This window comes from Aphanomyces astaci (assembly GCF_000520075.1).
Source record: "Aphanomyces astaci strain APO3 unplaced genomic scaffold supercont1.3, whole genome shotgun sequence".
Lineage (NCBI taxonomy): Eukaryota > Oomycota > Saprolegniomycetes > Saprolegniales > Verrucalvaceae > Aphanomyces > Aphanomyces astaci.
This window is the reverse complement of record NW_009798266.1, coordinates 1,161,226-1,187,050: the sequence shown is the minus strand read 5'-3', so window position 1 is coordinate 1,187,050 and position 25,825 is coordinate 1,161,226. Positions and strand designations below refer to the sequence as shown.

The 25,825-nt window shown below is 51.4% G+C and overlaps 10 protein-coding genes across 14 annotated transcripts; 3 read left to right on the top strand and 7 right to left on the bottom strand.

The window, feature by feature from the left end:
* Positions 1–1,599: 1,599 nt before the first annotated feature.
* Positions 1,600–3,166, top strand: H257_01988 (hypothetical protein). Its single transcript, XM_009825467.1, has 2 exons — positions 1,600–1,801; positions 1,851–3,166. Exons 1-2 carry the CDS (start codon positions 1,646–1,648, stop codon positions 3,060–3,062), a joined length of 1,368 nt encoding a protein of 455 aa, XP_009823769.1. The 5' UTR covers positions 1,600–1,645; the 3' UTR covers positions 3,063–3,166.
* Positions 3,167–4,281: 1,115 nt separating this feature from the next.
* On the bottom strand, positions 4,282–5,850 carry H257_01987 (hypothetical protein). Its single transcript, XM_009825466.1, has 2 exons — positions 5,632–5,850; positions 4,282–5,575 (listed from the first exon to the last, which is right to left on the bottom strand). The coding sequence occupies exons 1-2, from the start codon at positions 5,779–5,781 to the stop codon at positions 4,361–4,363; spliced, it is 1,365 nt and encodes a 454-aa protein (XP_009823768.1). The 5' UTR covers positions 5,782–5,850; the 3' UTR covers positions 4,282–4,360.
* A 1,989-nt stretch (positions 5,851–7,839) lies between these two features.
* On the bottom strand, positions 7,840–9,745 carry H257_01986 (hypothetical protein). Its single transcript, XM_009825465.1, has 2 exons — positions 8,375–9,745; positions 7,840–8,329 (listed from the first exon to the last, which is right to left on the bottom strand). The coding sequence occupies exons 1-2, from the start codon at positions 9,676–9,678 to the stop codon at positions 7,888–7,890; spliced, it is 1,746 nt and encodes a 581-aa protein (XP_009823767.1). The 5' UTR covers positions 9,679–9,745; the 3' UTR covers positions 7,840–7,887.
* Positions 9,746–10,149: 404 nt separating this feature from the next.
* On the top strand, positions 10,150–12,047 carry H257_01985. Of its 2 annotated transcripts, XM_009825463.1 has the most exons (10): positions 10,150–10,327; positions 10,381–10,482; positions 10,560–10,658; positions 10,698–10,794; positions 10,847–10,984; positions 11,035–11,074; positions 11,123–11,341; positions 11,388–11,583; positions 11,644–11,781; positions 11,845–12,047. In XM_009825463.1, exons 1-10 carry the CDS (start codon positions 10,172–10,174, stop codon positions 12,004–12,006), a joined length of 1,347 nt encoding a protein of 448 aa, XP_009823765.1. In that variant the 5' UTR covers positions 10,150–10,171; the 3' UTR covers positions 12,007–12,047. The 2 variants fall into 2 exon arrangements, with proteins under 2 accessions (XP_009823765.1, XP_009823766.1); XM_009825464.1 differs by having other exon boundaries at positions 10,560–10,794.
* Positions 12,048–13,244: 1,197 nt separating this feature from the next.
* Positions 13,245–15,270, bottom strand: H257_01984 (hypothetical protein). 4 transcript variants are annotated; one of them, XM_009825459.1, is made up of 6 exons: positions 14,784–15,270; positions 14,575–14,734; positions 14,308–14,528; positions 14,051–14,245; positions 13,867–13,998; positions 13,245–13,815 (listed from the first exon to the last, which is right to left on the bottom strand). In XM_009825459.1, exons 1-6 carry the CDS (start codon positions 15,252–15,254, stop codon positions 13,384–13,386), a joined length of 1,611 nt encoding a protein of 536 aa, XP_009823761.1. In that variant the 5' UTR covers positions 15,255–15,270; the 3' UTR covers positions 13,245–13,383. The 4 variants fall into 4 exon arrangements, with proteins under 4 accessions (XP_009823761.1, XP_009823763.1, XP_009823764.1 ...); XM_009825461.1 differs by having other exon boundaries at positions 13,867–14,245; XM_009825462.1 differs by having other exon boundaries at positions 13,245–13,998.
* Positions 15,271–17,052: 1,782 nt separating this feature from the next.
* On the top strand, positions 17,053–18,619 carry H257_01983 (hypothetical protein). Its single transcript, XM_009825458.1, has 2 exons — positions 17,053–17,302; positions 17,360–18,619. Exons 1-2 carry the CDS (start codon positions 17,090–17,092, stop codon positions 18,509–18,511), a joined length of 1,365 nt encoding a protein of 454 aa, XP_009823760.1. The 5' UTR covers positions 17,053–17,089; the 3' UTR covers positions 18,512–18,619.
* Positions 18,620–19,226: 607 nt separating this feature from the next.
* H257_01982 (hypothetical protein) lies at positions 19,227–19,706 on the bottom strand (the record flags this gene model as incomplete). The annotated part of the gene is made up of 2 exons (XM_009825457.1): positions 19,227–19,535; positions 19,584–19,706. The coding sequence occupies 2 exons, from the start codon at positions 19,704–19,706 to the stop codon at positions 19,227–19,229; spliced, it is 432 nt and encodes a 143-aa protein (XP_009823759.1).
* An 18-nt stretch (positions 19,707–19,724) lies between these two features.
* On the bottom strand, positions 19,725–21,407 carry H257_01981 (hypothetical protein). Its single transcript, XM_009825456.1, has 3 exons — positions 20,404–21,407; positions 19,998–20,359; positions 19,725–19,950 (listed from the first exon to the last, which is right to left on the bottom strand). Exons 1-3 carry the CDS (start codon positions 21,325–21,327, stop codon positions 19,770–19,772), a joined length of 1,467 nt encoding a protein of 488 aa, XP_009823758.1. The 5' UTR covers positions 21,328–21,407; the 3' UTR covers positions 19,725–19,769.
* A 248-nt stretch (positions 21,408–21,655) lies between these two features.
* Positions 21,656–23,646, bottom strand: H257_01980 (hypothetical protein). Its single transcript, XM_009825455.1, has 3 exons — positions 23,399–23,646; positions 23,013–23,343; positions 21,656–22,965 (listed from the first exon to the last, which is right to left on the bottom strand). The coding sequence occupies exons 1-3, from the start codon at positions 23,614–23,616 to the stop codon at positions 21,688–21,690; spliced, it is 1,827 nt and encodes a 608-aa protein (XP_009823757.1). The 5' UTR covers positions 23,617–23,646; the 3' UTR covers positions 21,656–21,687.
* Positions 23,647–23,972: 326 nt separating this feature from the next.
* H257_01979 (hypothetical protein) lies at positions 23,973–25,741 on the bottom strand. The gene is made up of 3 exons (XM_009825454.1): positions 25,516–25,741; positions 25,331–25,458; positions 23,973–25,273 (listed from the first exon to the last, which is right to left on the bottom strand). The coding sequence occupies exons 1-3, from the start codon at positions 25,723–25,725 to the stop codon at positions 24,127–24,129; spliced, it is 1,485 nt and encodes a 494-aa protein (XP_009823756.1). The 5' UTR covers positions 25,726–25,741; the 3' UTR covers positions 23,973–24,126.
* Between the last annotated feature and the right edge of the window lie 84 nt (positions 25,742–25,825).

Below are 25,825 nucleotides of genomic sequence, written 5' to 3'. Positions count from 1 at the left end.
TACGATACGATGTCAAAATCGAAAAAAAAAAGATATATTTTCGATGACGATTTCCCAATCGCTGATGTCTACTAACCCAATGAATGTGGTCATCCCTCATTCCACCATCCAGTCCGTGTCGGTGCCGTACACCTCCCTGCTGGTGTGATCTTGTGGTTGCGCGGGCAGGTGGCGCAAGATGTCTTGGTGGCACTCATCGCAAGTGTTAAAGCCGCCAATTCAGCACATGGGATAGGTGCTACCAAGACGTCTTGCGCCACCGCGTTGCCCCACCAGAGCCGCCACGGCATTGCGACCCAACCGAGCGCACAACATAATGTTAGCGGTAAGGCGAGAACCACATTGGATGTAGTCCGAGTGAACTCATCAGTACACAATTCTCCGGAGCAGCATCACACAAAGCTCTACAAAATGAAAGCGTCCAAACAGTTCAAAATTGTAAACTCCTCTGCCAGTGTTATAGCTAATCATGTGTAAGAAACGAGGTGTGATGGACTCTGATTGGGTATTAAAAAGGAGCAAGGTGGCTCACCTTGCGAATTCCATTACGTAACAAGTCAAATAAGCACTACTACACTAAGAACTGACAGTTTCGGGGTTTCATTTCGTATTCAATTTCACAATTGTAGAGGCACTGCAGAAATTATACTTCGAAGGAAGTACAGTACAAGTACGGAGTACTTGTATTATGAGGAGATACACACCAAAGAACTGACAGTTTCGGGGTTTCATTTTGTATTCACAGGCAATTTCACAATTGTAGTGGCATTGCAGAAAGCCCGTTACAACCCGTTGCTGGTGGCTGATCGATTACAGTACAGTACGAGGACTCAATCGCGCTCTGTACTGTACAGTGCAGAGCGTACAACTTGTGATGTGTGGGAATTGTGTGATTGATGATCAATGACGACGCACCTGCACCGTCCGTCCGTGGTGTACGGTAAAACTTACTGTACTGCAATGAGTGTATGCCGCCAACGCTATGTTGTGGGTAACAGTATAATAGTATACTGCGATATAAACTTTGTCGGGTCGTCGTTTAACGTCCATTCGAAATGGGAATGCCATGGTCCATTCCAATTCTTGTGCTTTGATCTGGCTGGTGCGGGCGTACTATGCGCCGTGTGGATGATTGGCGAGCAAGTTACACACTGCTGGACTTTAGCAGGGAGCACTGGTTCCCCATGTACTTGGATAGTGGAATTGGTCAAGAATTCAACGGTATAACCGGCGTGGATTCGCTGTATCCATGGCACTTTTCACCTACATTTGGCTGAAATCGCCTTAAATAGTCCCAAACAGAAATATCTTGGGCGTGTTTTGAATTTTAGCCAATCACAATGCATGGTTAATGCAGACAGTTACACCGCTTCAAACGTTACACATGCCGGTCACTCTAAGCAGATTACGCATCAATATTTATTTGTTTCGTATCATAATATAATGTTTGCATTCAAATACCAAAGCAACAATAAACGCTATGTAAAATAATGTGTGGACGTCAATTTAATTGCAGCACATTGGCGGGCAGAGAATCCGGATATGTAGCCCATATCCGGAAAATAGCCGTGACTGCCTCGCTACGTTCTTAAAATACAACCACCGCCGAGACAGCGCAGTCACTACCAGCAAGAGGCGGCCTACGATGTCCGCGATGCTGAAGGGTCGACAGAACAATGACATCCTTACGGTCGACCAGATTGTGAATGAGGACGACTGGGTGCCTAATTCCGAACGATTCCGCTGCCATGTGTGCACTCGCAACTTTAACACGATCCGCAGACGACATCATTGTCGCATGGTACGCGCACCCACCATCTCCATCATGTCCTCAGACTTCACGTACATAGTGCGGTGAAGTGGTGTGCGGCAACTGCACCCTGAAGAAACTGGCGCAGATCCCGCAGCGCCCGACGCTGCAGGAAGTCCGTGTGTGCATGTCGTGTATTTTGAACCATGCCAACAAGCAGGCGAACCCGATGCACCACCAAGGAGCCGCCCCCGCGCAAATCCAACGCGGCGGCCAACGCGGATCCATCCAAAGCACACGCACGGACACACATTCGCACACAGGAGAGACCATTCGCTACAGCAACCGCGAAAGCAACATGGATCGACTCGACTCGCCCCCTGAGAACTCGGTCGGCGAGCGCGCGCATTTCACGCGCAGTGACCAAGGCGACAACGTCGTAGACTACCCGTTGGACTACAGTTGGGGCTACGCGTGGCCGAAGCCGCCTGTGCTTCCTGACGAAGTCGACCGGCTCGCAGTGCTGCGCAGCTTTGACGTGTTGGACACCCCCACGGAAGACGTGTTCGACATCATCTGCGACCTGGCGAGCAACGCGCTCAAGTGTCCGATCTCGGCCGTGAGTTTGATCGACGAAGACCGGCAGTGGTTCAAGGCCAGCGTCGGGTTGGCGCAGACCGAGATTCCACGGAACGTGAGCTTTTGCGCGCACACGATCATCTCCAAGGAGCCCATGGTCGTGCTGGACACGCTACAAGACAAGCGGTTCATGAAGAACCCACTCGTGACGGGCGGCGCTGGCATCCGGTTCTACGCGGGGTCGCCCATCTGCACCCCGTCCGGCCACGTCATCGGCACCGTGTTTGTGTTTGACAACCAGCCGCGGACATCGTGCGACCTGGCGACGCTTGAGAAGCTGTCGAACGTTGCGATGAAAAACTTGGAGGACCGAAAGAACGGCACGGCCCCGCTGCCTCCGTTGAACAAGCAGCAGCAGCCACCGTCCACGTCGACCCCCGCGCCTCCCCCGCCGCCGCCTGGCGCGATCGTGTCGGTAGCACCGAGCGACCTCAACACACAAGACTTGGTGGTCCAAGGACCCGCCGGAAACGGCCCTGGCGACGGCCAAGTCGTTGGCGGACCCAAGATGGAGACGATGCTCATGGACTTGCTGTGCCGCACCACGGAAACGCAGCAGCAACTTGCTGCGCAACAAGGCGTCATGTTCCAGCAACTGGGCCAGCACACCCAAAAGATCGACGAGTTGGCCGACGCCGTCAAGCGTATGGAAGCCAAGCTAGACGGCATCTAACACGCGTCTTCATCCATCGTCTCTATGTCACACATTTGCATCCTCCTATAGAATAGACGTTGAGCTCGCACTCGCCTGTAATACATTTCATATTTCTCGCCGTCTTTGATACAGTCAGGATGCACTGTAAAGTATTACTACGTAGTACAACGTAGTACTTCGAAGTACATATTGTCGATTTGATACAAATTATCCACAATCGATCAGATTGGTTAAATTTCATTGAGAAGGTTTTGATTGGCTAACAATTTTGAGCTCATCTGAGGTAGCCAATCAAATCGATTTAAATTCCAACGAGAAACCACGCCACAACATGAAAATTCACTCAAAAGCACAATACTACTACGTAGTACGTAGTACCGGTACGTACTATTGTTGTTTCACCCAAAATTTGGACTTTTGTGATGAATCGCCAAATCTATCGATCGATTCTTTCTACTGAATGTATGTAAAAAGTTGACCGATTGGTATCACACTAATTGAAGTCACACACTAATTTTAAGTTGTTGATGATGGTTTACTGCAATCTGATTGGCTCAATTCTTCTGCCGATTCTTCAGTACAATTGGTTGTGTCGATTCATTCTCCATGTCGCTCTAGTGTTTGGGTGTCGAATGAGCAGCACCAATAGACAATCGATCGACCAATCAAAACCCAGAACACTAATCAAGTGACCAATCAAATTTACTCTTCGACCAAAACTAGGGTGTGTGACTGAAATTAGTGTGATAATGGACAATCTTTACATACAAAAAAGTCAGGACAAAGAATCGATCGATAGATTTGGCGAATCATCACAAAAGTCAACCAAATTTTGGGTAGAAGGGCAATACTGAGTTTGGTATAATTGTCACATTAATATTGTTCATGCGATGGTTTGTTTGTTTGATTGGCCACTTGATTCATGTTCTGGGTTTTGATTAGTCGATGGATTTCCGTAGATTTGGTACTGTCTCCAATAATGTTTCATCCACATGACAAAATATTAACGCTGACTGTACTACGAGATGGAATAATAATGAAAAAAAAGTACTATAATAGTACAGGCGGCATACCCATATATATATATATATATACTGTATATATTACGTTATATACATACAGCAATATGGAAAAATATATCGTTATTTCTCGATAATATCTTATCGTGCAACATCAATCTTTATTGCCCCATTCTATTCGATATCGAGATACACGTGCGATACATATCGATATGGTATAGTGTTTCACATTCGATATATATTACGATTTCCCAATCGCTGTATACATTTGCATCTCTCTCGCATTGTTCAAATGTGTTAATCACGGTGGGCGTTAATAAATACCATACTGTCTTCTTGTTCTTCCCGGGCATCTAACTTGGCTTCCATCCGTTTAACGGCGTCGGCCAGTTTGTCAATCTGCACCGTGTGTTGACCCAGGGTCTGGAACATCGCGCCTTGCTGCGTCGCGAGCTGCTGCTGTGTTTCCGTGGTACGGCAGAGCAAGTCCATGAGCATCGTCTCCATCTTAGGCCCGGCCACGACTTGGCCATCGAAAGTGTTGTTCGCTGCTTGAACTACCAAGTCCTGCGAGTCCAACTGGGCATTTGGCGGCGGCGGGGGGGCCACCACGACCGCCGTCGTTTCTGCAGCACCATCCTTGATGGACATGGTGCTGTTGCGGGCTCTATTGCGGTCCTCCAAGTTTTTCATCGCAACGTTCGACAGCTTCTCAAGCGTCGCCAGGTCGCACGATGTCCGCGGCTGGTTGTCAAACACAAACACGGTGCCGATGACATGGCCGGACGGGGTGCAGATGGGCGACCCCGCGTAGAACCTGATGCTGGCGGCCCCCGTCACGAGAGGGTTCTTCATGAACCGCTTGTCCTGAAGCGCGTCCAGCACGACCATGGGCTCCTTGGAGATGATCGTATGGGCGCAAAAGCTCACGTTCCGTGGAATCTCGGTCTGCGCCAACCCGACGCTGGCCTTGAACCACTGCCGGTCTTCGTCGATCAAACTCACGACAGCGATCGGACACTTCAGCGCGTTGCTTGCGAGTTCGCAGATGATGTCGAACACGTCTTCCGTGGGCGAGTCGAGGATGTCAAAGCTGTGAAGCATGGCGAGCCGGTCGAGTTCGTCTGGAAGCACAGGTGGCTTGGGCCACGCGTAGCCCCAGCTGAAGTCCAACGGGTAATCGATGGTATCGGAGGCATCGCCGCGGCTCAAGTGACGGCCCGACGAACGCTCAACGAACGACTCGTGTGGGGAATACGGGTTCGTGTGCTCCGAGTGTTTGCGCGAGTCGACCGTGTCCCGAGACGAATAACGCATGGCTTGCTCGGACGGTGGACGTATCACGGAAGTCGACGACGACACGATCTGCGGCGGCAAGGCCGCAGATGCACCGTTTTGCTTTGTCGCGTGTATCAAGATACATGACATGCACACTTTGACGTCAGTGCGACCTTTCACAGGCAACTCCGCGTACTTCTTGAGCAAGCAGTTGTAGCACACGACTTCCCCGCACTATGAACACCGTCATTGAAGTGTTGGGGCGAGATGCAACCACGATATGGACGTACCACGCGGCAATGGTGACGGCGCCGAAGCTTCGTGAAGTTCCGTGTACACACGTGGCATCGGTGGCGCTCCGAGTCACGCACCCAATCGTCCTGATGCATAAGCTGGTCCATGCGCAGGACGTCGGTGCTGCCGTTATTCACGCGCATCATCTCCTTGTTGTGCTTTGGTCGCACCGATGCCGTTTCTCTTTGACCGTCCTTACCTTCCCTGATTTTCGATCGTTCGGTAAAGTACCCCATGTGTTTGAAACCAAATTCTCGTGCGTTGATTGGTGGAAATCTTCATCAAGCCAGTCCACTGGAGTTTTAATCTTAAACGTTTATACTACTGTAATACGAAGTACGTCGCAGTACAAAACGTGTCATTTAAAAGTTTTAAAAAATCACACATTTTATAAAACGTAGATGGCCAGTTTATGGTGCATGGGACAGTTTAAGGTTCACAATCTTGATTATGGAATAGCCAATCGATTCTCTAGAAAAACAAAATCACCAAAACATAAGCAAAATTGCAATACATATCTTAAGCTTAATCCGGGCACCATAAATCGTCCCTTTTATTTTGCCTCGACATAAGTGAAAATTGAAGTAAATGAACCCTAAGCTGAAGTGTAATCAAGCCAATTAAATAATCAGAAGAATGCCCAACCTATCGGCTTCATACAGCACTTTTCAGAAATGAAATCCCGGTCCAGAGAGACGAATACTGTAAGCTGCATTCTACGTCGAGGTGTCGTTCAAGTGCACCATAAACTGGCCATCTTCATTGCATGCCCAGCCCAATAAGAGGTGTACAAAACCCTTTTTGAAATCCATGAGTAATCGCTGATTGGACAGAAAGTCGGTTTCACACTGTCAAATAGTCTATGACGTGGCATTTAAAGGTCCAAACGACAGCAGCGACAATTCTCAACTTATTTCTCGCCCACTACATAGTAGCTTTAAACATATACGCAGTCCAACAAGTAAGTTACATCCAATTCACACGACGACTTCTCCTATCAAGGCTGCCGTCGCATCCTTCCGTATCAGCAATAGAACGGCGACCGCCTCTGCCAAAGCGCTCTGCAAGTGAATGCGTCGAATGCCAGCAGGCATTTGCCGCTCAACAAAGGCAACGCGACAAAGAACAGCTAGACCACCTCGCCGCGCCGTAGCTCGTAGCCACGACGCTACAGCTAAACAGCCGACTAATGGTGTGGGTAATACTATGACAGTGATTAATTGAGTAATATTATGAGTGACTTTGAGTAATAAATACTATGGGAGTGACTTTGAGTAATACTATGACAGTGACTGTTAAGTAATATGTACTATGACAAGGACTTTGGGTATGACAGTGACTTTGAACACATATGGTAACAGTGAGCATATTGTCAGAACGTCATGCATAAGGACTACACTGCAATGTGAGAACATTACTGCCGACGGTGCGTGTAGTGACGGATAATGGCAAGAAAGCAGTACTGTAAAACGTTCACCAAAGTGTGCCCAATGTAACCTAACAGTTACTACTTCTATTGATGTTCTAACTTTTCACCCGTGTAGCGACAAGTAGTCTCGAAATCCCCGACCTTGCCGTTGGCTCCCTCCTTATTGCTTTCAACTTGTTGCCTACCCCTCCAGCTCACGCCTATCACCCCCTCGCACAACCCCTTTACCACCCCTACCACTCCACTTTACCGTAGCGGTTGAGAACAAAAAAAAATACGAATAGTCCAATTTAAGGTGCACGCGAATTAGCCAATCAATTCCTACAAAGGCAGTTTTTAACCTAACCGCCAAAAAAATATGCAAATGGATTTACAAAGAGCTTGTTTTAACATGACGGTTAACCAAGTGGAGTGAATGATAATAAATTATAACAGGAATCATATCGCATTCATAACTCCCGAATAGGCCAGGATTTTGGCTTCATGTATGTATTGTAGAATTATATTCCGATATGAGTGATGATTCGGATTCTTCTTGACGTTTATGCCATCAACCAACGAGCAGATTGCACATTGGCATTGAAACAACTCAACCTGGTCGATGGGATGCACATGAGTCGGTTTTTAGAGTTACGCAATCCAGTGCTTTTGCAGTCACTGTATTCTACAAACTATTAGTACATAAGCAGATAAAACTAAAATTCCATAGGACAAGCCCATGAACTAAAGTCGATTTTGCTGACTTTGCAGCCATGGCCCCCGCAACTACTGTACCCCCGTGAGATGACGTATACACGCATTTGTTGTGTTTATCTCATGTACTTTACAACGAACTCAACCGGGCCGCGACGTTCAGCTGCTGAAAACGCACGACTTGCTTCTCGCCCATGCCCACGTTCATGAGGTCTCGGATGGACGTGAAGTGGACTCGGTTTTCCCGCCCTTTGATGATCTTGGCCGCTTTCTTCTCGCCGATGCTTTGAAGCGCCATCAAAGCCGCCATCGATCCGTGGTTGAACGTGTGGAGGATGTCCTCCTCCAAAATACGCTGCACGGTCGCATGCAGCGGGCGCTTGGATCCGTCGACTTCGGACTCGGGCGTGGACATGGCGGCCGCTAGGGCTTGCATCCGCGCCTGGAGCTTCTCGTTGGGGGTGTCCAACAGCAGCGTGGCTTGCCTGTACAAGGCCAAGGCAGGTCGAGCCTTGCCCCGTTTTTCAAAGTCCACCGCCATCGTCAGCAAGTGCTTGATGCCTTCCTTCTCTCTACTCAAGGTGATGTGGCGGACGAATGAATGGACAAGGGCTTACACTGGCGGGGGCTGACGTAAAAATGCACGACCAGGAACAACACGACTGCCTGCAAGGGGTTGGAGCCGACGCGTAGCCGCTGTTCGATCCCGCGACGACGGAGTAGCATCCATGACTACACATGATGACGATGACGACGACGATGACTCTTCATGCAATCGGAATCGCTTCATGGATGCCCTCGACCGAGTCGAAATAGCATCGTCGCGACGTCGCTTGGCGCACGGCGCGGCAGTGTCCATAGATGGCGTTGCGGCAGGTCTGGTCTTGGGGGTCAGTTCCAAGGACGAACACGATAACCTTGGCGAAGAAATCGACGAAGAAGATGAGCCTGATGGTGAGAGGACAGGGGCAGCGGTCGGCGACGCGACGACAACATGCCTCTGTTTGGCGGCGCACTGCAACGCTTCCAACGTGTCCTTGACCACGACAGAGGCGGGGGAGATGGTGCACACCATGACGGCAATGGACGAATGGGCAACGCTGTCGGCTAACAACCGCGCGACGGGGCTCTCGTCGAGGGGTTGCATGTCGAGCATCATGGACGCGGACTCTTGCACGGTCGGACAAATGTCGTCATGGCCGGCGAGATCGATGAGGTGCAGATGGCCCACGCGCACAAGGCCGTCGAACCCGCGGGATTCCACGCGCACGTGGAGAAGGCTGTGGCTGCGGCTGCTTTTTGCATGATACGTGGCGGCCCCCTTGCGCCGAAATTTGCACGCTCGTTCGTACAACGCCTCGAAGTCGGCAAAGGATGCAATGTGTCGAGTGATCAAGCCATCGACGACCACACGACCAGATGCAGACGTCGATAGAGATAATTCGTCTTGGTGCAGTTTGGTGGTCGTGGCGGCGAGAAAGTCCATCACTTTGTCGTTGTGGATCTCAACAAACGACATTTCCACGCGATACGTAGCGACCTGTTGTTGTCCGAATTGAAACACTTTCTGCATGGTGCGCGGCACGACGCCTGGGTTCTTCGCTGTCCCTTCCATCGTATGCGTTTTGCCACTGCCGCTAGCACCAGATGCAAACACGGTGACGTTGGTGCCATCAAAGACCGTAGGAATCAAGTTGGCAAACTCCTTGTGGAACAAGTCGCGCTGGTTCAGTCGTTCGTCGTATACGAGGTCCACATCAAAGAGGTGATCGTCGACTTGAACCTGGTGCGGTTTGCACGATGATGCTCGAACAACCTTGACGCAGCAAGTGCTTCCCTTCTTCGCCTCGGAGGGGATCATTGGACGCACCCGCACCACGACCTTCATGTGCGGAGGTGGCAGAAGGAAGATTGATGTCATGACTGGTTTTTCTCGTCGGTAAGAAGTGAGGTATCCCCCCGGCGGACGTGGCGCGGTAGAGAGGATTCGAAAATGGTACGAAATGACTTTGTTTGAAGATCTTTTATCCGGACAAAACCGTTATGCGGAGGCGTTCTAAGTTATGATTGGCTAAAACTATGGAACTACCTGGGGTTCTGAAGTTCAACCGCCGTGGCTGACAAATTCGTAGGCGAGATGCTTTAGCCTCGTAAGAAGGCCCAGATCATGGCGTAGGCTAAATCGGGCTTAATGTGTGGCGCTGTTGTTGGAGGACGTGGCACTGCAGAGGTGATATGGACCGCACAGCCACAATCAAGGCAGCATCAAACATCACAACCACGAAATGAGGAATAATTGGTTATAATTTCAGGATTTTATCCAATCCACTTAGACTAAATGTGACTCACAACAACCAAGCGACATAAAATCACATCACAGTAACCGCCAGAGGTACTTGGCGGTTTCACGGGAAATGGCAGCAACAGAGCGGCGACGCGACCACAAAGCCATCTTAGAGTGCTCCAAGCAGGATGTATGGACCATTTGGTATGCCGCTGAACATGGCAAGGTTGACCGTGTGCGTTCGCTTCTTGACCAAAAGAACTCCATCCTCAACGTCCAAGAGCCGGTAACAGGACAGACATCACATTCGACATCATTGATGTTATGGTGTTTATACAGCGCATGCAGTGGACGCCACTGCATTTCGCAGCTCGCTACGCACAAGAAGCCGTGATTCGGGTGCTGTTAGAGTACCGAGCCAACCCCGATGTAGTCGATAAGGTGCAGTACTTACATGTAGAGTTTTGAACGACAGGATGCATATTTGGGCATTTTGACTGACATGTGTGTTTTACTAGGATGGTAACACGGCACTGCACTTGTGTGCTGGATGGGGCTCGTTGCGCTGCTGTGTGCTGCTCTTGGAAGGTGGCGCAGACTCGCAGTGCCTCAATGCTGTACGAACAACGTCGTTGCTTTTAGTAACATGTCCATAGCGATCCCTTTCTGCTCTGGAAATGGCATGTACCATGGACCATGCTGACATTGCCAGTATATTGCGGTCGTGGGTCCCTGTCGAACTGTCGTTGGCCGGTACTGCACGTGTAACACGCTGACACTTGACTTACCGCCACCACCACTGTAGAGCGACGGGAGAAGAAGCAGCGTATCGATGCACACGTTTGTGCAGATGACTTGGTCCATCGGCACGAGCCTGAGCTCGTGTACTTGGAGTTGCGTGCACTCAAGTCCAAAGAGTCCACCCTTGGGCCAAACCATCCTGGTACGTCGCGATAGTTTGTAGTCCAATCTCCTCATGGGCATCATCACTAGGCATCGTCGCGACCTTGATAAAGCTAGCCAAACAATTCACGTAGTACATGGACACATTTATTGGCACCCGCCTAACAAGCAACCATAGGACGCTCCACCGAGCGACCGACGCGATTCAATCGTTGCGTCGGGCCGTTTCCATCAACGCATTGCATTTTGGCGACAATCATGTCGACACTGCCATTTTGCGCAACAACTTGGCAGCGGCGCTGTTTTTCTTTCGCGATGGCAACTCGGCTTATGTGGAAGAAAGTGTGGGGCTGCTTCAAACTGCACTTCAAGTGCTCTCGGATTATTATTCGTCGTCGTACGTACGAACCTCGTGTGTGTTCGACTGTCACATGTAGAGCTAGGGCAACAAAAAACAACTCGATGGATCGGTCGACATGCTTGGAGAACCTGTGCATCTGCTTGCAATCGTCGTCACAGCATGCGCTGGCCCATGGGTACATGCACGAGTTGCTGGCCGCGTTTGGGGCCACGTATGGCACCGACCACGAAAAGGTGCTGGGGCTGCAGTTGGCGCTGGCAACCAAGTACATTGCCCAGGTTCGAAGTTGACAGTGGTCACTACTACAAACTAGTACATGGCAATGAACGACGACGTAGAAACGATTCGACGACGGTGAGGCAGTGTTCCACCGGTGTATCACCATCGCCATGACCAAACACGGCCGGAACCACCGAACTGTGTCGCATGCAGTCGACTGCCTTGGCCGCGCGTACTTCGTTCGAGGCCGCTTCGACGTACGTACGTATGTGGGTCCATGGAATACTACTGCGGCGGCGGCGGCTCAGGGTGGTTTGTAGTTGGCCCAAGAAGCGTTTCGCCAGTCGCTTGAGATTCTCCTCGTGCTTTACGACGCGTCCCATGTCGACATCATCCGAGGGCACAACAACGTGGCCATGGTCGCCATCGGCATGCAAAATGCCGACGTCGTGCGCGATCGACTACAGCGCATCAACTTTTAACTGTGCTAGGAACAACAACTACGATAGTACGCTGTGTTAACTATTACTAATACTAACTACTGTATTATTAATACTACGTAGTAGTAACTAACGTTACTGGGAGATGCAGGAACTGGCAAAAACTCATCATATTACGAAGTTATGGAAGGCCAAAATAGAGGCATTCATGATTGGCGAAAGCGAAACTGGAGTTTCCTCGCAGTCATCCAACTTGTTGGAGAGGGACATTGGCTGTTGTACTGACACGCTTTCTATCTGCATGTGCGATGCCTTGCATTCAAAAAATTCGCGCCGTTTCACATTGAAAACACAACAGTTCCGGATATTTCATCACTTTTGCGGATGCAATATTTTTATTGCGCATGTGCATGTTTTTGTGGTACAGTACTCGGACGACATGTCGACATGCACGTATATCGAAAATGGACGAACTTTGAGGACGCTTTTCTCGAGCTGTGTAATACTTTGAGCAATACTACTCGTACTACAAGATAGTCCATTACTAGCTCAGCCTATGCAGCATGGTCTGCACATACACAGCTCACTCTGGCATGAGGCATCTTACCCGCATGTACACGCTTGTTCTTGAAATACGACGAATTTGGCAAGTTCGAAGTTGTCTTTCTCTACAGCTGTTGATTCAGGCGACATGCAATAAGGTGTTGTAGATAGTACTGGTTGTTGTTATGAGGAATGGAGAGTTTCGTGACCCGTTGTGCAGTATGCATTGAGAAATCGCTGGCCTGCATCGCGCCTTTCCCGCATGTACGCCTGCAGATTGCGCAGGCGTACATGCGGGAAAGGCGCGATGCAGGCTTTGGGCAAAACGTAAATAATTATGGAGATGAATAAAAAATACGCATACTTAATACAAATATCAACATAAACATGTTCAAGCGAATAATAATATGTAACTGTCGCACGCATGTACACGTGTGATTCCGTGGAAGTGGCAGATTCAGTTCCTGGTTGACTCGCACGCGAAAACTTGAATAAAGATGCATGTATTCCCTCGACAATAGTACACCATGATTTGAAGGAATCAAGGACCTTGAATTCTTCATAGTGATGTGTTTGTGTCCTGTTCCCGCATCTCCCTGGCACTATTAGTACGAAGTACCAATTTAGGACAGTACTTCGAAGTATGATTGGAGGCGTTTACTTATTGAGCTGTATTAGTACAGTCAATTGGAAGTGACGACGACTACAATCAGAGAGATCCACTAATGGGAATTCAGTACCGGTAGCATAGCCATAACGAATGTGAAATGTACAGTACCAGGCACTAACTAGGCCACTTACATAACACCAGGCCCAACTTAAAAGTACACACTTCATCTACCAGTACTGTACACTCTCAACCTTCTCTCTCTCACTCTACAGCTCCGTACGAGGTGCATCCAAGTCCATGACGGCGTTCGGGTTGGGGTGGTACCCCGACGTGGCCAGCGCTTGGCCTCCGCGCTCCATCGTCTGCTTGTCACTCAACGCGACTTGAGACACCACTTGGCCCGACAAATTGTCAATCACTTCGCTCGAATAGTTTTCGACCTTCATGTCCAACAGCCCAAGCTCGTCGTCCTCCTCTTCCGTGCGGACGTACGTGTCGCATGTCATGTCTGGGTCGTCCGCCGCCGACCCGAACGGCGAGTAGATGAAGCTGTTGGCCAGCGGATCTTCTATGATGAGAGTGAATGGCGTGCCGTGCTTCAACGCTTCGAGTTTGTCCAGCCAGATCCGCAGCCCGGATCGACCGCCGTCGCTGTCGCCCACGGCAAACGGGTTGCCTTTGGTAATGTTCTCGGCAATCTAGTAATCATTCATGTATATGTACAGCTCCAAGAAAAGTCAAAGCAGTACCTTGTCCAATAGGCCTTCGATTGTCGTGTAGAGCCCTCCCAGGGACCCCGACATCATTTCCAATTCGATTTCAGGAATGTGGACACATGCCGAGTCAGATTTCAGCACATCGCGATCCAAGTACGACGCGTCCTAGTTCAACATTCCCATCAGAATCATAGGCGACATGTGCTGGCTGCCGCACCTGGACATGCAGCACCATGCGCTCTCCAAACGGCGGGATGGCGCCGCCAGCCTTGACTTCGTTGGTCTTGAACCCGCAATGCTCGCAATTGAACGCCATGATGATCACTTCTTTGAAGTGCGGGATGTCGGTGATGCACATCATGGACTCGCCATCTTTGAAGCATGAATGGCATTGCGTGGGGAACCGAATCGCCTACGTCGAGACCAACCATTTGGCATCGATTTGGAATCGCACAAGTCGGCCAACTTATGTACCTCGCGCTTGGCAATGTTGTTGTTTTGGGCGAGAAACGTATCGAGGCCGGCGTTCCGCGGCGGCAGCACGCGAGGCGCGTTGGACGGCGTGTCGTGGGCGTGGGAGGCATCGGGTTGCAGCCCACAGATCAAATCTTCGGCTTCGCTGCGGAAGTACGTGTCGATCTTCAATTGCGGGTCCACGTTCGGGGCATGCAAGTTTTCAATGTGCGAGTTGCCAGCTAGCGCAACATGAGAACAACCAAGACGACCTACGATGATGTGTACCTGGGTCGGTGATGATCACCGTGAAGGGGAGCGTGATCCCGGCGGCCATGAGCGCGAGGTTGGCGAGAAACTCGTCGATTTTCTGGGTCGTAGCCGGGTCAATCGCACGGCGTTCCTCTTGGTTCTCGCGAAGGCCTTCGATGGCTTTGGCAATGAAGCCCTGAAGCAAAAACGAACATGACGACACATAGAAATTAGTGTGTCGATACCTCGATCGTGTTGATGGTGCCCTGTTGGGTCTTGGCAGGGATCTCCAAGTCGATTTCAGGAAACACGATCACGGCGGTGTCGGACTTGATCAATTGGCGGTTCAAGTCTTCGCGGGTTTGCACCGCCAGCTCCATGCGCACGCCCTTCTCTTGGATCGTGCCTCCGAACTGAACTTCACTGTTCTTGAACCCACAATGTTCGCATGCAAACGACATGAGGATGACTTCGCGGAAGTACGGAATGCGAGTCAACAGCAACTTGGTCATGCCATCTTCGTGGCAGTTGATGCACAAACTCTGGAGTTCCGTGATGTTCGGGGTGTCGTCGTTGATGTCCGAGAACATCTCCGATTGCGTTGTGTCATCATCCTGCGTCGTCGCCGCCTTGTCACCTTCTTCGATGTCCAAGTGGACGCGGTCGCCTTTGTTGGTCGTCGTACCGCCGAGCGCGGCGGGGGCTTTGGCGGACATTTTCGTTGAATGGGCACGCACCACGCTCCCAAATCCGGTTATACATCCGGATAATACATCATCAGCCAATCAGTTGCCAGTATTGAGGTGATTTGATTGGCTGGGAAATGACAACCTTCTCGAACCGTGAACTACGCGATGCAAACTGCCAGCAGCTACAGTACAGTTGTTGGCTTGCACGGGAGCTCCATGCGGCGGCTTACTGTCCCTTTGGTGAATGCAGTACTTTAGCTTGTCGTGGAGCCTTTCGTTGAGAAAAATAGCCAGCAACGGCTCAGAGCAAAGTGCACCGAGCAATTTTCATGACGTGGCGGCATCCTAGCTCGAGGTAACCTACCAAAAAGTTCAACCTTCAGGCCAATGCCTTGGCCTGGCATTTTGCGTTCAGACTGGGCCTGACATTGGATTGGCGGCAACGTCATTGTAGGGCGAGCACGATGCCCTACAATGACGTTAGTCCGCCCGTGCCGAGCTTGGTACCGTCAAATATTCTCGACACCACGAGGCATGCATCCTGCACTCGATGCTGGGAAAGCACTTGTTGAATGGGTCGACCCGCTGTGCTGTGCGGTTAGTAGTTCGCGTCGGAGCCTTGGTGTGAAGGAGCCCAAGAGTCCTACGGTCAACCGGTTGGACTAGGTTTTGCAAAATCTTTATTGCACTGGTACGTTGCGGCAGTGCTTCATGCATTCATGCACTGCACCACGTGCATGTTGGCCTCGGTAAATGTACTGTATCGTATGCGACAGACCTTGCTTTCATACTGGTATGTGCAACCGCGGAGACAATGTACTTCGTATCGGGAATCCAAGCATAGTGCAGACAATGCAGTGTCTGGGGTTTGGACTTTCGCCAAATCCATCGAGGTACATACTGTAGCGCACAGTGTGGAACGGTAATAACCAATATATCCCATCGTTTGTGTCATATGGATCTGGTAATGTGCTGGCGACGCAACCATTTGTAGCCACTATACGTACCGTATATGTAGGTCACCAAATGCCGGGAGGACGGCGTCATTTCAAGGTCAAAAATGGGTGCAGCGCCAACGTGTAAAGTCAAATCGACTTGGTGCCTGTCACATGCGTGTCACAACCCATTTGAAACGTGTGCAATCCACTCAGTTTGCATGGCTTGGTCACTGGAAACAAGCAGTGGTAGGTACAGTACCTCGAGAACAACCTTCCTCGCGGATATCTTACCTACATGTAGTAATCGCAATGAAGACTATACGATGTGCGAATAAGTGCCAACGCTCCCGACGTTTGGTGGACATTGTGGCGTGAAAGGTTTTCCAAATTGACTAGCGTTGATGATGTCGACAGAGTAAGATTGAACCCTCTCCAGTGACTCGAACAAGAGCTAGTAAACCACGTGGATATGTGTCAAGCGTAGGATGATACAGTGTGTAGCATCGCTGTGTGGGGCGTACATCACTTCCACAACCCGCAACTTGATTGTGCTACGCCCCAACGATGACAATCGATCGCTGGGTGCTGAACCCTTGCCGACCCATGGTAAGCCAGCTGAAACCAGGGTAAAGAACCGGCACTGTCGAGCTCAGGAGCCAATTCAAGGCGGGGCTCATGCCAGACGTTGGTTGACTGGTATCGCGCGCCCACAGCCTGCATACTATAGTTTACTGTACATCAGTTGTGTAATGGAAGGTGTCTCACCATTGAGCCAATCAAATCGCGCGACTTTGCAAACATCCAACACGTTAAACTCAATTTAACGTGGGTTAAACCCGTACAGAGGCGCGATGAACCCTTTTTATCGATCCACCCGTGAGGTTTCAGTTCCCAAAACACTCCAGTGAAGTCCTGCTCCCTAGCATGAGCAGCAACGGCGACGCCACTACGAGCGACTCCCGTCGCAGCTCCGTGATCTCACGGATCACTAAGAGCACCACATCCTCTTCTGACGCGCATCTGACGGCGGATCAACTCGTGAATCATGACCAATGGGTCCCAGACAGCGAACGACACCGCTGCCTTGTGTGCACGCGCAGCTTTAGCAACTTCCGCCGCAAACATCATTGCCGTCGGGTACGGCCGAATCTTTCTCAAATTTATAGGTCCATGTATTCACGGTGTCCGTTGTAGTGCGGGGAAGTTGTGTGCAAGGGATGTCTGCTAAAGAGGAATGCGCGACTGCCTGTGAAAGGATCAGTGGAAGTGAAGGTCTGTATGAACTGCGTCCTTGTGGACGCAGAAGTTCCCGACAATGCCTTGACGGTCGGCATGCGGGAAAACTCGGCCACAGCCTCTTCTCTTTCGTCGCGATCGCTGGACTGGCAGAGTCATGTCCACAATCCACCGTCGTCCCCGTCTGGTGCTTCGTCCCATGCTGCTCTCGACATCGACGACGATGCGATCAATACATCCACATGTGACGACCCACTAGACTACTCGTGGCGATATCCATGGCCCAAGGCGCCCGTCCTCGCCGACGAAGACGTGCGGTTGGACGTCCTTCGCAGCTACAACATCTTGGACAGCGCGCCAGAAGAAAAGTTTGACATTGCATGCACGTTGGCCGCCAACTCGATGAAGTGTCCGTTGGCGGTGGTGTCGTTCATGGACAGTGAGCGCCAGTGGTTCAAGGCCAACGTCGGCCTCGCCCAGGCCGAGATACCTCGGAACGTGAGCTTTTGCGCCCACGCCGCCAAGTCCTCCGATCCCATGGTTGTGTGGAACACCATGCTGGACGTGCGCTTTGTCAAGAACCCGCTCGTGACTGGAAGTGCCGCCATCCGGTTCTACGCGGGCGTGCCACTGGTCGCGCCGACGGGGCACGTCGTTGGCACCGTCGCCGTCTTCGACAACCAACCGCGGCAAAGTGTCGACGTCGCGATGCTCGAGAAATTGGCGACGGTCGTGATGAAGTATTTGGAAGAACGTCGGGGGGCGTTGGCGGCCCCATCACCACAAACCCCACGCCAACTGAGGCAGCCGTCTGATGCCGCAACTGCCCCATGCCCGGGGACCGCGTCCCAAGCAGCGTTGTTCTCGGCTCCTGTGTCGACGGTCGCGGTTCCGGACGCGCCAACTGCCCCCGGGGCCAACATGGAAATGATGTTGATGACGTTGTTGTCCAAGACTACGGAAACCCAGCAACAACTCGCGTCTCAGCAAGGCGCCATGTTCAACACGTTGGGCCAGCACACGGAACAGATTGACAAGCTCGCCGATGCCGTCGCACGCATGGAAGCCAAGCTCTTGACACCAAGTGTCAACGAGACCATGACAACATAATTAAAAATAGCACGCTAGATACACGACGTCAGGGATGGCAAATTATATTATATTATTAGGTTTTTATAATACCTTTCAATAAAACCTACCGGTAATTTCAAAATTCGACCCACAACTGTAAATTTTGGTCTTTTTTAGAATATCAATTCGAGGTATCATTGACAGTGAGTCAACAAACAATGGATTTCGAGGTTAATGCTAAATTACGGTATTTGCCAATGTTGGCATGTTCATGAGCCTAGTAATAAGTTACTAGGTATCCCATACCAATGTATCTTGAACTCGTCATTCTGCTAGAGGGCAGTATCACCGGTACGTTTTCAAGTGCTCACACATTCTTTGCGTAGTATTGCCCTTTCAGCCAAATCAGCCAATTTGGATTTTGTGCTCATTTCCCAAATGTACTTATCACACTAATTGAAGTCACACACTAACCGATGATTTCCTGCAATCTGATTGGCTACAACAAGTGAAACACTATGTTGTCATTCATTTACACAGCCGACATCATGGTTTTTCACAGACCAGCCCCCTCAGGCAGGGGCAGGTCTGCGAACATTCCCGTCAAGCCTTTGTTTACTGTTAGAGAATCTATTGTGTGTTCTACTCAAATCTACTCAAATTTCCTCCGGCGGTTGGTTGAATGAACCGCCGAACAAACCTTAAATATTTAGGTTTTTTCATCCCTGGTCAGCGCAACCTGTAGGAAGGAGGTTCAGCCGTCAATCTCGATCGGGCGAGTGCGTACGGCATGACTCCAGTACTCGATGACTTCGAGAAACCACAGGCACTCGCGGTGAACGTCCTTGGCGGCAAGCGGGATGACTTGATGGGCTTGGATCCGTTCCGGCGATGGCTCGGGAACGCCTAGAGACCCGAGCACGGGGCCGATGATCATCACGTATTCTCCCACCCGAACGTTTAGCGATGGATTACTCTTAATCAGGCTCTGTATGTCGATCCACACCACGCCAGTGCCGTCGTCAACGGCAAATCGCGGGATCTGTACCTCCACGACCACCCCCTTCATGCGTGTCTTAGCATGTTGATGCAGAAAGACAAACCTCCATACCTGTATCCACGCGCGGATGAGTTCAACTCCTCTGTACATGTATTTGCTTCGACTCTCAGGGAGGCTTCGCGCCGACAGAAGTTGGCGCACGAACAGCTTCCGCGTCGCACTCACTTGGTTCATCGTTCGTTCCGTTGAATACGGCGATTTTCGGATGAATCCCTGCAATCCGGATATCCTCCAATTTCACAACATTGAAGTAGTGCGGTTGGGATGGTGGCAAACGAGCACAACGCCGCTCTCTGTGCGGTGCTTCACGCGACCTAGCTCAATCGTGTCACCCACATGCAGTTCTGTGCGCTGGTGCTGTTTATTGCCGTTGACGTATGTCCCGTTCTTGCTTCCCAAGTCTTCCACCATCACCGCGCTACAGAGATGACGATGTAAGATCAACATTTCTAGCTGACGACATACGTATTGTCGACGACGATGACCCGAAGGTGCTGTTTGCTCACCAGCCCCGGATATTTGGGGCAGTCAACGATCACGTCGCAATGCTTGGCACTGCGTCCTAATACCATTCCGTTCGTCGTGACGTCGTCGTTATGAATGCGGATCACTTGCGCATCAGATGCACACGATGCGTCGAGGCGGACCAATTGCATGAGCATGGACGCCGATTTGGGGTTATACAGCTGGGGTAAACTGCAATTTGGCGTAGGCAGTGGAACTGGCGGTGGAACGATCACATGTTGTCGAAGTGCCGGCAACGCTTGGCTCCGCATCCGCGCCAGGAACGACGATTCGTCCTGTCGGCGCTTCTTGGCCGTCGCGTGCTACGTACTGGTCACAGATTGTCGTAGTCAAAACAACGATGTACCTTATCCATGTGTTGGGCAAACCACTTTTTGTTGTGAAACTTTTGTCCGCCGCACTGTGGGGCAAAACATCGGTGTATTTCCGGGGAATCGGGCGAAATACGTGGAAGCACCGCAGGCAAGGATTCTACAACCAATCGACACGATGACGTCGTTCCGGACGCGAGTAGTGGCGGTGTCAACTGAGACGACGTTTGCATCATCACTTCGCTGGCAGGAGTCATTGCGGCCTGCTCAAAGGCCCCGAGCGCAGTGCTGCCACACATTTCTGTGAGCTGGAACTTGTCATCTCTGGTGTCGTCGATTGGAAGTTGAGCCAATGAAACTGCCGTTTCCACAATGTGCTGCAATTTGATTGGCTTTCGTCGAATGCGACATTGAAGTTGAAGCAACTCCCGGGCACATTGTCGACGCCGTTGGCGTCGTTCAAACGCTTTCATTGAGTATAGGACTTGACTGGCTGCGTTTCTATCGCGCTTTCGCCGAATGTGCAGAAGAGCCATGCGCTGGATGAGCAACGCCGCGGTGGTTTCCACCTCGACGCGATGTTGTCGGCAGAACGACTGCAGGTCCTCCAAGCCTGTCTCAAGCCGGCTCAAGAGCTGCAGCAATTTTGGGCGCAACGTCAACAATGGGTACTCAAACATGGCTACGTCCAGCGCTTGAACGAAAAAGTACGCTTTCGATGATGAGTCGATGCGGACACCGCACCGGACGCAACTGTACGCGGCTGTTCCGAGCGAATGAAACGAGTTGTTCGTCACGTGGTCGCAGTTCAAAGCCACTTTGACCTTGGCCAGGTCGTTTATACACCCTTGAATACGCGATTTGATATTGGACGATGCCAAACGGGCCTGATGGACGCGGGCTGCGACGACGCGAACGGCGACAGGCCAATGAAGTGTCTTGTGCGCGGCCCGCAGCATACGGCGACTGAGAGCGCTGGGGCTTTTTTCTTTCCCACTTCGACCTGGATTCAGCGAATGAACGAAACAGCACCGATGCTGGTCGTGGTGGTGTAAATTTGACTGATTCAAAGGATGAGGTCGCAACAGACTCCCAGCGTGCAGACGCCATCGATTGACAACTTTCAACTTGAGCTCCGTAACCACCTTTCGTCGAACGAGCTGAAAACGCAGGTCCTTCGCGATATCCCCAAAGATCTGCCGGCACGCAGCAACGTGCGTCATGCATGCCACGGACTTGGTCAAAGCTAAATTTAGGCTTCAGTTAATACTATTGCGTGGGACAGTATTGCTCATACAAAACCATGGTTGTGGATTAAGTTAATAGAAAGGTAATAGCGCCCCTCCGAGCAGAATGTCATCACAAGTGTCGTGGTCGACTTTCCAATGGGTACGTTTGGGGTCTTTGCGGAGGCTAAACTGGCTGCTGCCCACGGCCATAACTGGCGCCATGGGATGTGTCACCACGGACTTTTTGAGAATGGACTTCGGTCGATGACGGTGTTTGTGAGCCGCCACTGTCGTTACCGTAGCTTGTTCGCACTCGTTCTCTTCAATGTCACTGGAGGACGCAGAACTGGTGGTTTCGGACCGTTCAATGCGCTGGTCATCATCGTCGTCGTCGGGGTTGTGTGGTGGCGATAGAGATATTGGCGCGTGGGCTGCTTTGGCATCAAAGTCTTCGTCCAACAGCACTGTCCATTCGCCTTCTTGGGTCACCAAGGCATTGGGCAGCCATTGAAAGATAGTGGGGTCCACGGCGATACCTAAAGGCTGCAGCGAGTCCGCCACTTCCGGTCGGCTGGGTGGTTTCTCCAGCGGCACGAAAGGTGTATCTGTATCAAAGCATTCGGGAACTGTATCGTGTAAATTCGCCATGTCTTCCATGGCTATGGTGAGCTCGGCCACATCGTGCGGAGTGAGCGGTGGCTGCATTTCTTCAAAGTCCAAGGGCTCGGCCACAGGAAACGAGGCGTCCATAGCCGCACACAGTTCGGCGGCGTCCCGACTTCGCCACACTACTGGTGGTTCCATTGATGGCGAGGATACGATTTTGAGCTTCTCGACTAAGTTGGGGTCTTGAATGAACGACTCGAGCGACTTGGCGACGGGGGACGGCACTTCATTCCATCGCTGCAGAAACGAGCGTTGAGGGGGCTGCGGTTTTGCAAGGCGTTTCTTCGTGGGGGTCAATGCCAACGAGGGCATGGGGGACCGACTAGACGACAGGAGCATCGCGGACAACTGAGTTTGGGGTGGTTGCACGATGCGACGAAACCCGCCTCCAACGCGTTTGAGGATGACATTTGCAGTGGTACTAGGTGGCGTCGGTCTCGGAGGGGGTGGAGTGGGAGTATGCACAACACCCGCGGGGGGACGCATGCCGTCCTCTTTTATAGGGGCGGTTGTTCGAAGGTCTGATCGAACTGGGGACAGGGGAATGCATGATGCTGGCTCAGGAGAAGTCGAAATAAACGCCCCGGTGCTCAGACTTCGCGGTGTGTCCACGAGCAGTTGCAACGATGCCTTCATCTGCCGTACTTGTTTTGCACTGACATATCTTCGAACGTGCGACTGAATTTTCACGGCACTCTGTCTCTGAAAACGAATGATTAGACCAGTTGTACTGTACCCTACGGTCCCACCTGCAAGTCGCGATGGGCTAGTTTTTGCAGTGTGTACTGGTGTTGCGCCCTATATCGCCGCAGATTGGATTGTATAGCAGTGGCCGCTTCCGTTTGTCGAGCTAACGCCCGCCGCACCCGCCAGCCCCGATGCCGCGCTTGGATCTGAACCGCGGACGAGTGCTCCAGGGCGAGTTGGGACGCCGCTTTCATCGCCTGCTGCCTTTCCCACGCCCGTTGCCTTCGCAGGTACTCGCGGTGTTTTCGCCTCTCGTCCAGTTGAACCTTGGCTTCGAGCCGTTGCATTTGATACTCGGCCAGTTTCTTGACCCGTTGATCGTCTTCTCGTTTTCTACGATCGTTTGTTCGTTATCAATGTCCACGAAATTGTAAATTCCCACACACACCTCTGGAGCTCTCGCGCGAGCATTCGCTTGGCGTTTTTGAGCGTGTGATCTTCATACATGTGACCTTGAAATGCCGTCGTGAACTTGTTCGATCGTGGCCGGTTGAACAGGTCCTTGGTCCGATACGAGTCGATCTGGACGCCAACATTGCCCGGCGAGGCATAGATATCTGGAAGCCGCGTCGTGGGGCCACCGCTTCCGTCTTGGTTGCGGCTCATGCGGTGCCTATTTTTACTGCTGGTAGCCCCGTCACAGTTTCAATAATATGCGTAACCCAGTCGTCCTTATGATGTGAAACGCACTCCATCAACATAAGAGAGGTTTAGGAACTCAAGTGTGCTTGGTTTGCATGTGCATGACCAATAATTTCGAAGTACTGTACTAGTACCTACATTGCCCCTTGAGCGACCCACACCGACGCCTCCGTGAACCTATGTTACCTTTATGGGTGTACAGTATCTATGGCCCTCGCAACACTACCGTGTAGTTACTTGTTACAGTAGGGACAACTGAAATCCACAGGTAACTAACTGCCTGGTGACTGCCGATTATGCAATCAAGTGTATGAATTGTCCCTGTCACAAATGGGGGCACGTGATACGATTTCATTATTCTCTGGCGTTGTTAACACAAATGCCGCCAGAATAAAGTCGCGCCCATCTATTATTCCCTTTGTGCAGGCAATTGTAACTGCCAGGGAAAGGGCATCGGTTTCGAAACCGTTTCGGTTATTGTGCCATCGTTTCGTTATCGTCCGAGTCTTCTTCGCCACTCGAGTCTTCGCCACTCAATTCTTCGTCACTGGAAGGTTCATCTTCTTCCAGCAACGCAGCTTCGATCTCGACCAAGCCCCAACCAGACTGCTGCTTGTGAAACGCCGCCAGTGCCGCGTCGAGCTGGTTGGCATACTCGTTCAAGTGCGCGTCGGCCGTCGATTGAATCCACGTCGCGTAGTCGTTGATAAACAACGTATTCAAGAGGTAATACGTCTCGGACGTTTCAAAGATGGAATGGATGGCCAGGAGCGCGCGCAGCACGACGCGCTTGCCCCGACGAAGCATGGCCACAACGTCGTTCACTACCACAACTCCAAGGTCCCACTGCCGTAGAAACGGATACACCAACGTCCGCCGCATGGTATTCCGCACGACGTCGGCCACGGTTGTCGTCGCCGGATCCAACCACGACAACGTCGAGCTCAAGATCGAAATCGTCCACGCTGACTCTACCGTCGGGTCGCCCTCGCTCGTTCGCAGGTCGTAGCTGTACGCGGCCAGAATGTCAAGCAGTCCGTGCCACACGACCGCGGCTTCGGCAGCGGTAAATGCCAGGTATTCCCGTCGGGGCAACCGCAACAGAGCTTCCTTCTCCTTGTCCGTCAACTCGATGCTGGAAGCGTGTAACGTCACGTTTGCGAGGCTATCTGTGACATGTGCAATCAACACCTTGGGCGGCGGCGGTGTCCACACTGGCAGCGCGGCCCAAAATGGTGTGTACGACATTGCGGCTTTAAAGTGGTCGTCCTCGCCTTGGTTGGCAAAGTCCAAAAGATATCGCTCGACATCAAAATCGTGGTCTTCCAGTTCGAGGCGCATCTTGGTTCGCTCGGCGGGGGTGGACGTCTCTGGTGTCGGCAATGACAGCACTTCATGCAGTTCGCCATGCCAGCACTTGAAGAAGTCGGAGAAGCGGTTGTTGAAGCCGTAGGTTGGCGGACCCACATGCAGCGACACATGTTCCTTTGGTGTTTCAAATGAAAGCAAACTCGAGTCTGTGGTTGACGATAACGATGACGGGGCTGGTGGTGGCGGCGGCGACGCACTCGCCTCTACCGACGAGGAGCCGCCGACGACTTCGATGAGCGGCGCAGGTAGACTAACACCATCAGTGTCCAAGTTAGTCCCAGAAATGCAAAGCTTTCCATGCTCGTACCTGTCGGGAAGGCCTTCGTCCTGAGGCCGCCATTTCTTCTGTTGGAGGAGGGTGGTAAGGAGATCGAGGTCGGGGAAATGGACATTCGGCGTCTCTTTAGGAAGATGCACCATGATTGTTCCGTGTTCCTGTGTGCCATGGTCAGCATTCATCGTTCACATGTTGCCAATGAATGATCTAGTTACCTTGTTGATGTCGTACACAGCCTTGGCGCGGTCGTCGTCGACTACGCCTCCTGGGAACGTTAGGTTGAGCAGGTATGGCTTGCACCAGAAGGTGAAGCTGGTGCCGTCAATGTGGTACTCCATTTCTGTCACCCGCACATACGGCACATGAATCTCCACGTACACCATCTTGTCATCCTGCGTGACCGTGAACCGCGGCGTCGATGGCATGTTGAATTGGTTGTTGTGCCACTATGGATTAGAATAAAATTAATGGCTTTGGCTACTAGTCAAATGTATGCAATTATTTTGTGTGCCCAAAATCGTGTCA

Excerpts from the sequence above, each read along its gene's own strand:
- H257_01979 (XM_009825454.1), bottom strand. The coding sequence starts at position 25,725 with ATGCCATCGACGCCGCGGTTCACGGTCACGCAGGATGACAAGATGGTG. Across the intron at positions 25,459-25,515 it reads CTGTGTACGACATCAACAAG|GAACACGGAACAATCATGGT; the intron begins GTAACTAGATCA and ends CATGGCACACAG. Across the intron at positions 25,274-25,330 it reads GACGAAGGCCTTCCCGACAG|TCTACCTGCGCCGCTCATCG; the intron begins GTACGAGCATGG and ends TGATGGTGTTAG.
- H257_01987 (XM_009825466.1), bottom strand. The coding sequence starts at position 5,781 with ATGATGCGCGTGAATAACGGCAGCACCGACGTCCTGCGCATGGACCAG. Across the intron at positions 5,576-5,631 it reads GCCGTCACCATTGCCGCGTG|TGCGGGGAAGTCGTGTGCTA; the intron begins GTACGTCCATAT and ends CGGTGTTCATAG.
- H257_01984 (XM_009825459.1), bottom strand. The coding sequence starts at position 15,254 with ATGTCCGCCAAAGCCCCCGCCGCGCTCGGCGGTACGACGACCAACAAA. Across the intron at positions 13,999-14,050 it reads GCATGGTGCTGCATGTCCAG|GACGCGTCGTACTTGGATCG; the intron begins GTGCGGCAGCCA and ends ATGTTGAACTAG. Across the intron at positions 13,816-13,866 it reads TCGAAGGCCTATTGGACAAG|ATTGCCGAGAACATTACCAA; the intron begins GTACTGCTTTGA and ends AATGATTACTAG.
- H257_01985 (XM_009825463.1), top strand. The coding sequence starts at position 10,172 with ATGGCAGCAACAGAGCGGCGACGCGACCACAAAGCCATCTTAGAGTGC. Across the intron at positions 11,342-11,387 it reads TCGGATTATTATTCGTCGTC|GGCAACAAAAAACAACTCGA; the intron begins GTACGTACGAAC and ends ATGTAGAGCTAG. Across the intron at positions 11,584-11,643 it reads CAACCAAGTACATTGCCCAG|AAACGATTCGACGACGGTGA; the intron begins GTTCGAAGTTGA and ends ACGACGACGTAG.
- H257_01986 (XM_009825465.1), bottom strand. The coding sequence starts at position 9,678 with ATGACATCAATCTTCCTTCTGCCACCTCCGCACATGAAGGTCGTGGTG. Across the intron at positions 8,330-8,374 it reads TTACGTCAGCCCCCGCCAGT|AGAGAAGGAAGGCATCAAGC; the intron begins GTAAGCCCTTGT and ends CACCTTGAGTAG.
- H257_01980 (XM_009825455.1), bottom strand. The coding sequence starts at position 23,616 with ATGAGCCGCAACCAAGACGGAAGCGGTGGCCCCACGACGCGGCTTCCA. Across the intron at positions 23,344-23,398 it reads CTCGCGCGAGAGCTCCAGAG|AAAACGAGAAGACGATCAAC; the intron begins GTGTGTGTGGGA and ends AAACGATCGTAG. Across the intron at positions 22,966-23,012 it reads TAGCCCATCGCGACTTGCAG|AGACAGAGTGCCGTGAAAAT; the intron begins GTGGGACCGTAG and ends ATTCGTTTTCAG.
- H257_01983 (XM_009825458.1), top strand. The coding sequence starts at position 17,090 with ATGAGCAGCAACGGCGACGCCACTACGAGCGACTCCCGTCGCAGCTCC. Across the intron at positions 17,303-17,359 it reads GCAAACATCATTGCCGTCGG|TGCGGGGAAGTTGTGTGCAA; the intron begins GTACGGCCGAAT and ends TGTCCGTTGTAG.
- H257_01988 (XM_009825467.1), top strand. The coding sequence starts at position 1,646 with ATGTCCGCGATGCTGAAGGGTCGACAGAACAATGACATCCTTACGGTC. Across the intron at positions 1,802-1,850 it reads GACGACATCATTGTCGCATG|TGCGGTGAAGTGGTGTGCGG; the intron begins GTACGCGCACCC and ends TCACGTACATAG.
- H257_01981 (XM_009825456.1), bottom strand. The coding sequence starts at position 21,327 with ATGCTGCGGGCCGCGCACAAGACACTTCATTGGCCTGTCGCCGTTCGC. Across the intron at positions 20,360-20,403 it reads TTGCCCAACACATGGATAAG|CACGCGACGGCCAAGAAGCG; the intron begins GTACATCGTTGT and ends ACCAGTACGTAG. Across the intron at positions 19,951-19,997 it reads GTCATCGTCGTCGACAATAC|CGCGGTGATGGTGGAAGACT; the intron begins GTATGTCGTCAG and ends TCATCTCTGTAG.